The sequence below is a fragment of the Nematolebias whitei genome, chromosome 9 (genome assembly GCF_014905685.2).
Source record: "Nematolebias whitei isolate Nwh7 chromosome 9, NemWhi1, whole genome shotgun sequence".
NCBI lineage: Eukaryota > Metazoa > Chordata > Actinopteri > Cyprinodontiformes > Rivulidae > Nematolebias > Nematolebias whitei.
The window spans coordinates 41458042-41466490 of NC_056506.1; the positions used below are offsets into that span (position 1 = coordinate 41458042).

Here is an 8449-nt window from a genome sequence, read left to right on the forward strand (position 1 = left end):
TACACAAAGGAGCAGGTAGAGGATAAAGATCTTAGGATTTTCTGCCCCCGTCATACACATCAATATACAATCATTTTAGTCTCCCAACACCAAATAAACCTTATAATACTCCCACATTAAATGACGCTTAAAGCAATTATTTACACATTATTAATATCAACAATAGCATTTTTGGTATTTGAAACACCCATCCTACACAACATATTTTTCAATAAGCTCATTTTTATACTGTTTTTGAAGCTATCTTATATAAATATATAAATTTTTTTTCATTTAGCCTTTATTTATACAGGTAGTCTCATTGAGCCACGAGAACTCATTTTCAAGAGAGACATGTTTAGGGAGCAGTTGGTGGGGGTTAAGGACCTTGCTCAGGGGCCCAGGGTGGGGCCAATGAGGGTGGAGGGAGGTGTGGGTGTTCCACCTTTTCCACCTACATTTTGATGTTGATGGTACCGGGAGGTGAACCTGTGACTTTCCGATCACAAGCCCATCTTCTAGTCTCTGCGCCACCACTCCCCCCTGGTATTTGTACTTTGTTTGAGATCATCATTTAATCCATCCCATAGATCTACTCCACACACTGATATACAAAAACTCTAGGTTGTTTTGATATACTGCTTTTAAAATTGCCTTCTCCTCTTGAATTAACCGCCCCCCCCCCCCTTCCTATCACAAAACATTTTTTGAATATTGTGTGAAAGCTGACAGTTTCTTACTTTGAACATAAATTGTATAGCTTTGAATTTTACAAGGTCCAAGAATTTCAATACATTCGATTTAAAAAATAATGGATTTGTATGTTCCCAATATCCCACTTTATGTAATAGTCTGATTGCCATTTCAACGATCATTTAATCTGGTAATGACCATAAAAGATCAGTGTTAGAATTTAACATCTAGTATATGTCAATCCGTTCAACCTTTTCAAGATGTTACTGCACAATCTTTGCAATGTTGCAGATGGGTTTGCCCTGTTGAGAAAGGTCATTGCTGTTAGAAATTCTGTTGCTGTAGGAGGACATGATTGCTCTGCAACAGTGTGTAGGTTAGTGGTAAGAGCCAGAACGGCTTCCACATAAATAAAATCCCAATTTCCCCAAAGAACTTAGTGAAAAAAGAAGTTTTTCCACCTCATTACCAGTGGTTTGCATGTTATGACTGATCGGTGTATGCAATTGTATAATAAATTGGACACTCACTTGTTATTCTGTGTTCCTTTGTGCTTCTCTTATAAATAACTAAATATCATAAATAAATAAAAGGAATCCAGATAACTGGAGGCATCGCTGGAGGAAGGCTCCTCTGGAGTGGAAGTGACACAGCACAGCTGAACATTTGATGCCTGCATCTGTGCCACCCCTGAAAAGTTGGACTTGAATATGCATTGTAACACAAAAAAAGCCATCTTGTTTTCATAATTCCCTCTTGATACTGTTTGTCAAAGCCGTTCAAATTCCAAAAGAAGCTAGTCTTCAATGTTATGGGTGCTTTGAGCCTAGAGCAACAGAATTATTGCAACAAAGCAAATTCTTCATGCAAGTGAGGAGAATATAAATGCCCGTATGGAACTTTAAGCAGCAAAAATATGGTGAACACAAGTAATCACACTGTTTCATTTTTTTTCTTCACTTTGCCAAAAACTCCTTACCATACAAAAGGCACACATTAACACAATCTCCTCGTCTGCGACAGGTTCACTTTGTCTCATCTAAGCCTCACAGGCTGGACTGGGCACAAGGCAAAAATAAATAAATAAATATTTCTTGCTCTTCAACACCACCCCTCCACTCTGCCTCACTTCACATAGCATGTTTCCTCCCTCCCCCACTCTCCTTCCACATTAAATGATACTGTTTATACACACCCAGCATCTATCATCCCATTTCACACTTCCCCCGGCTTGTTTATTTGCTGTGGGTGCTAAGGAAACATGAAGGCACATTCTCTTTTCCTTTATTTCTCCTATTCCCCTTTTGCCACCCTTCCTTCTCTTCTTCCATTCACCCGCTGGCGGCTGCTTGTGGCCATTGATATACGAGGGCTTATTAAACCCTGGCGGTCTGTTTTGATCTACACTAGGGGAGTTTGGGTTGGTGGCGAGGAAGGCTAGTAAAGACACAAGTCATTTATTCCAGTACTTGTTTTAATCTCCTGGGTCTGGTGAAGAGCCTGCTTGCAGCAGCTTCTGCCAACTGTGGCGGTGCTGCTGCACACTTTACCTTCTGCACCAGCGTGTTTGGTAATAAATGTTAGCGAGTGCCATGTGGAGGGTGACAAAAAACAAACGCTGCTGTGGTATCTGACTTATCCAAAAAGCGCAGTTAAGAGGTTTATGCGGCAATCAAAGACAGCCTGCCAGCAGCCGCCAAATTGTTTGGTGTGTTAAATGCATACAAAAAAAAGACAAAAGAGAAGGTGTTTCAGCTTACAATGAAAACATCTTATTTTAAAATGTGTGCATATTAGATCCTCTGTTGTATTTCTTTAACCAAAGACATGATGTTTCAAAGATTTTCTGTGAAAGCACAATGCTGCTACAGTTATATTACAAGACACGCTAAAGTAAAAACTAATTTTTGTCCTTCCTGAGTGCACAAACAATGGGCAGAGTGGGTCGAACACAATGACCAGTTACGATCTCGCCCACAGAGCGGAGAAACACCTTACCGTGGCAAATCACCAACAGCTGAGAAGAACTGATAAGACGAGAGTCACACTTATCAATGGCAAAGTGGCAATCCAGTGAATCAAACTGTATTTGTGGAGTATTTGCAGTGAACCAAAGTAAAGAAGACCTCTTAACAAAACTATCACATTCGGGAAACAAGGCATGCAATTTGCATGAACCTTATGCAATCAGGCCTCAAGGAAAATGTTAAATTTACTGACACACCCTGTGAGTAAGGTTTGGTTAGATAAAGCAATCCAGTTCAAAAAGTGGATAGTGCTTCTTAAGAACAGGAAGTGTACAGAAGGAGACCAGTTCTGAGCTGCAGTGATCCAACATGCAGGTACAATGAGAGTCTTGTGCAGCGATGGGATTTAGGCATCTTCTTTGAAGTCAACTATATCATAGCTGCCCAGCATGGCTTCCTTTGCACATCCATCCCCATCTCAAAGTGGAGGAGTGAGGGATTACTGGGAGAGGAGGGGCTTTGGGGACATGCAAAGTAGCATTTCAGGGGAATCAGGCCTGCTTTACAGACTCTCTTGGCCCTGTGACCAGGCCCTCGTCTCTCTCTTAACTCCAGCTGCACTAATCAATCTCCTCTGCTGTCTTCACAGTCGAGAAGGATGTGGAGAGGGAATGAGATGCAAAGAAAAAGGAAAAAGAGCTCAAAGGCAGGAGTAAAGAGAAAGAAATAGGTGAAAAGTTTACAATTTGGTTTCAGACATAGAGCACTCGCACTCTCTCCCTTTTCTGGTTGCCGAGGGCCCTGCTACTGAATATGCATGTCCCGGGTAGTGTAGGAGCCCAGAGCAATCGCAGACTCTCATTCCTCCTGCAGTGAAGTTTAGCCCAGACCATCCCATAGAGAGATGGGCCTTCATGTTAGTGCTGCTTGACAAGTGCACAGTGCCTTCACTTAAAAAGCCCAAAGTCTTGTATTAGCATTGTTAAGACATCTGTGTGTGCCCCTGCTGACTGCAGAAACGACAGAGTTGGACCTCTGATGTTACTGTCAACTGATAAGGGCGTTATCAGTACAAGCTACAATTGTTTTAATGGTGGCTCTAAGCTGTTAAGAAAACTACAGAACAAGTAAAATTAATTGGTTTCAATTACAAGTGAAGGCTTTACTCTGACAAACAGCTGAGTAAAATTATGACTTACGTAATTAGCAGCACTGTCTGTCTCCTCATATTGGAGTACTGCCAGTACAAAGCAGAGATATTCCTGTTGATTGGTCAGGGGCTTGTTGTAGAAGCCATTGTAGTTCTTCTCATCACCCAGGGTGAAGGTGGTTGGCAGGGAATCCAATTTGGCAGCAATGTACACTTTGGAAGAATCAAGGTGTCGTCTGCGCCTCAGGACTGGACCATCGCTTGACCTGAGCAGCTGCGGAAAAGGCAAAAAGGGCAAACATTTGGGTCAAAAATAGCAACACACACACAAATACACACACACTTAGCACGAGAGAGATGTACCAAGGCAAAAGAAAGCTCCAAAATAATATATCACTGCTAGGGATGAATTATATTGGATTTTTGACCGATATCCGATATGTTAAAACTTATTTGGCAGATAACCGATACCAGTAATTTTTCCCTAGACCTACTTACAGAGACTACATAACTTTCTCTGCTGTGGAATTAAAATACTACAAAGTACATTATTCTGTATGGTCTTTGTCAATTTGGCCTGCTGCCAAATGCAGATGCCAAAAAAGGGGCTGAAAATGATGTAACACTATATAAATGTAGAATTTATATATATATATATATATATATATATATATATACATATATATATATATAGCACCTTTTATATCAGTGAGTAATTTTGATGGAATGGCTGATGTCCGATATTTAACTTTATCGCTAATATCGGCCGATACCATGTCTATAATATCGTGCATCCCTAATTACTGCCTCAAATTTTAGCACAGCAACAACTGAATGCCCAACTTTCTATAACTCTGAACTCCTCATAATAACAAACCCTTTGGACTCATTCAGTTGGTCCAGGACTGGCTTTGGCTTCATGGGAGATAATGATTCTGGTGAGCTAAAATGCCCTTTGCACAGTGACATAACAGAAAACAATGCAGCCAAGCTACAAAGTAAGCAATTAGTACTTGCTCCAGCACACAATCTCAGCATGTCTGCCAGCCTGGTTAATAAATGAGCAGGAGCACACAGCACTGTGGCATTGTGTTTTTAGCAGCATTTTGTTTTCTGTCAGTGATGTCTTGTGCACTGCTCCAGATGTAGCTTTATTAAATCATTATGTTGGAGGGAGGAGACAATGGCCTGCTCAGTGTTTAATGACTCAGGGAGTCCCATCGCTTTCCCCTTTCCGTCTCCTCTGTTATTTCTACTGGGAGCTTAAACAATAGCGATTCGAATCAACAAGCCTTGGAGTTTGCTTAAAAATCCTGCTATTAATATTTAAGTCTAGCATTTAGTTCAAATTTCCTCATGAAGAAAAAGGACTATTATTCAAAAGATAAGGAAAGTTGTACTTATTTATCCTCATATGAATTGTGTAAAACTTAGAACAGTCATTTTTATTTATTTAGAGTACTGTACAAAGTGTAGTTGATCTCCACATCATTTGTTACACAACATTAATACAATCCTCTGTAGATACAAACTGTTTGATTCAACAGATGGCCACTGTTTGCAGACCTGGCATCCAATCAGCATCCTCCCCACCTACCCGAATGATTCATTCTTTAAAATCTCTCTGCCCTGGAATCTCTTTCTCCCTGAGCCCAGGAGGGTAGAGCTAATTAGCTACTATCAGGGACTCCCTCTGCCCAGTTGGAACAGAAAATGATTTTTGTGAACCTTGACCTGGCACAATAGCCAATCAGTCACTGCTTGGCACTCACCTCATCCAGGTCCATCTCGTCTGGATTCTTCCATCGCCTCGTTGATGGAGTCACCGGCACCACCACAATGTAGTACCACCTGCCAAGAAAAAACAACAACAACAAAAAAAAGCCTGTGTAAATGAACAAAACAAATGCACGTTGAGCTCAAAGTGGGTTAAGTGGATTAATAATCCAGTCAGCACACGAACACAGACATTTACTGTTAGGTTTGGTGGGATAAATTCAAGATTTGACTAAACAAATGACTTCGTCCAAGGTCAAACACCAGCAGATTGGCACTGCATTCTCCAATTAAAGGCTAATCACTAAGAACATCTGCCACGTAGACTGGAACAAACGGCATCCCTGTGAGGGGAGCCTTCAGCTAATATAAATCCCCACAGGATTCCTAAGGTTAATAAGAGCAGCAATGTGAGTAGCTGTGTGTGCATGCACGGGTGTGTGTTTATAAAATCCAGAATAGAGGGAAATGAAAGACATTAGAAAGACATTTAGGAATGAAGGGTCAATCAAACTAAGGTGGTTAGGTGGATGAATGAGAATGCATGTGAGTACAGGCTGTACTAATAAATGTGTGTAAATTGTTTGTGTTGGCTCTCCCTCTCTCTTGTTGTCAAGCCCATGTTCTCCCTGATTGTTTTCTCTCAGCTCAAACTTTTCTCTCCACTGCGGCATTTTGTAAAACGAGCTACTGCTGACAGTGGAAGCAGCTGCATTTCTCCTCCTCTTTCCAGGCTTCGGATCTGCGATTCAACAGTCACTCAAGTCTCAGAGTGAGAGAAGACATGTATAACAAGGCTCCTCTCACGTACACACTTACACACACACACAAAAAAACCACACTCACACACAGCCCCCAACTTCCCCAATCACCTGTACTCTTCGTCTGTCAGTCTGTGCTGGACCTGAGCCAGCCTTGACAGCCCTGTAATCTTTTTAGCAATCAACACTGTGCACTCTGCGTACATCAAAGTATCTCCATGCCTGTGTACCTGGAGGAAAAGCTTTACTTACGACCCTGCTCTTAACAATTTACGTCAAAAGATAACACAGCTCAACCTGAAGTTAAGTCTCAATTATTATCAGCTTTTTTGTATTAAAGGTAGCTGAACGTAAATGTCAGAGTTAAAGCTTTAGCAAAGGTTTTTGTATTGATCAGTGTACCATTTGGCCTTCTGCTGGAGTTAGAAAAGCTGTTCAGTTTTCAGTTCTGTGTGTTTAACTTTACAAATAATGTATGTTTTATCTACTAAATGGTTCCTTTTAGATTGAGTTCCTATAATATTAACTGCATGCACTAATTCATTTTATTCCTTTTTGTAATGTCATGATTTTTTGTTAATATTGTATTGTATCATCTTCGTGGACTTTTAATGATGACTAAAACAGTCTAATTATGTTATTGACCTAAATAGGTGCACAAATCTGTAATTGTGCACAAATAAATGCAACACAATTGTTTTCCACAACAGAAATGAGATTTTAAACAATTAAATGATGAGTCTAATTGATCGTATTTGACAATGCTGTTAAGTTTTTGTTTACTTCCCCCATTTTTATCAAAAGCAATAACAATAATAAGCCAGAGAAGTGTGTGTATGGTAGCACAGTGGTACAGTTGGTAGAGCTGCTGCCTCTCAGCGAGCAGGTTACCCTGGTTCAAATCCTGGCTGGGTGGAGTTTGCATGTTCTCTCTGTGTGTGTGTGTTTTCTCTGGGTACTCCGGTTTCCTCCCACAGACCAAAAACATGCATGTTAGGCTGAATGGTAACTTTAAATTGTCCCTAGGTGTGAATGAGAGAGTGAATGGTCTCTATGTGTCGCTGTGATGGACTGGAGACGTGTCCAGGGTGTCTCCTGCCTCTTGCACAGTGATGGATGGACATGGGCACCAGTGACCCCCGCGACCCAAAATGAAAAAAGCAGGTAAAGATGATGATGGATGGATGGAGGTGTGTGTACTTTGAACATTTTTATATATTTTAACTTTTGAAATTTGGAAGATTATAATCTACAATGAACTGTTTTATGCGTTTTAGCAATTTGTGATGCTTACGTTTATAAAGAAAGGGTTAATTATTGAATTATATATAATTATAGAATAACTATTACCTATTCCTGTAGTATTAATACATGTTTGTGCTAGCTCCTTACATCTGCTTCACTGTTCTACAAACTTAAAGCTACTCTCTTTCACACATTGTCAGACAAGGAAAAAAAGACTGACGACAAACAACTTGGGCTTAATGTCTTCTGGACTTGTAATTGATTACTTGACTCACTGAGTGTGTTCAGCCTTTCTTTACTCACCTAACCCGATCGGTGGTCTGGACTTTTGGCAGGTTGATGTTCATCCTGCCACCTTGAGCTTGATGTGTGATAGGCTTGGTTTTAATCAGGTCAGGGGCGGTGCGGATGGACACCTGTTGCTGCAGACCACCCGCAATGTTGCCCCTGCTTGTCAGAGCGAATGAGTAGTCAGTGTCTGGCTGCAGCTGTGTGATCAGCTTCCTCTTCTGGTTTCCTTCCACTTCCACACTTTGCTGGTTGTACAAAATCTGTAAGCACACAGCAGTTATTCTGGATGCTATAATGCACGAACATTCTTCTAAAAAGCTAAAACCATTAATGGTCTCATCACATTTTCTGGTGTCACACTTGCTCATATCAAATCATTCTTCACAATTGAAAATACCTTTGCTCCTTTTGTATGAAGCAAGAATTGACAGTATCGTTTTTACAATAATTTGGTTGTAATAATATTATAATATCCAGGTCATGCTTGTAAAAAGAGAACCGATTCTCAAACACTTCACCTGGTAAAATAAAGGTATGAAAATTAAAATTATTTTACATTATATATATATATATATATATATATATAT

General features: G+C 40.3%; 1 protein-coding gene across 1 annotated transcript in view; it reads right to left on the reverse strand.

The window, feature by feature from the left end:
- The window catches only part of LOC119415214 (receptor-type tyrosine-protein phosphatase F), a 194309-nt gene that overhangs the window by 45397 nt on the left and 140463 nt on the right, over positions 1 to 8449 (reverse strand). The window contains exons 18-20 of the mRNA XM_037682373.1: positions 7875 to 8122; positions 5562 to 5640; positions 3839 to 4063 (exon numbers count right to left, since the gene is read on the reverse strand). Coding sequence (XP_037538301.1) covers positions 3839 to 4063; positions 5562 to 5640; positions 7875 to 8122 — 552 coding nt within the window. The remainder of the gene's footprint in view (positions 1 to 3838; positions 4064 to 5561; positions 5641 to 7874; positions 8123 to 8449) is intronic.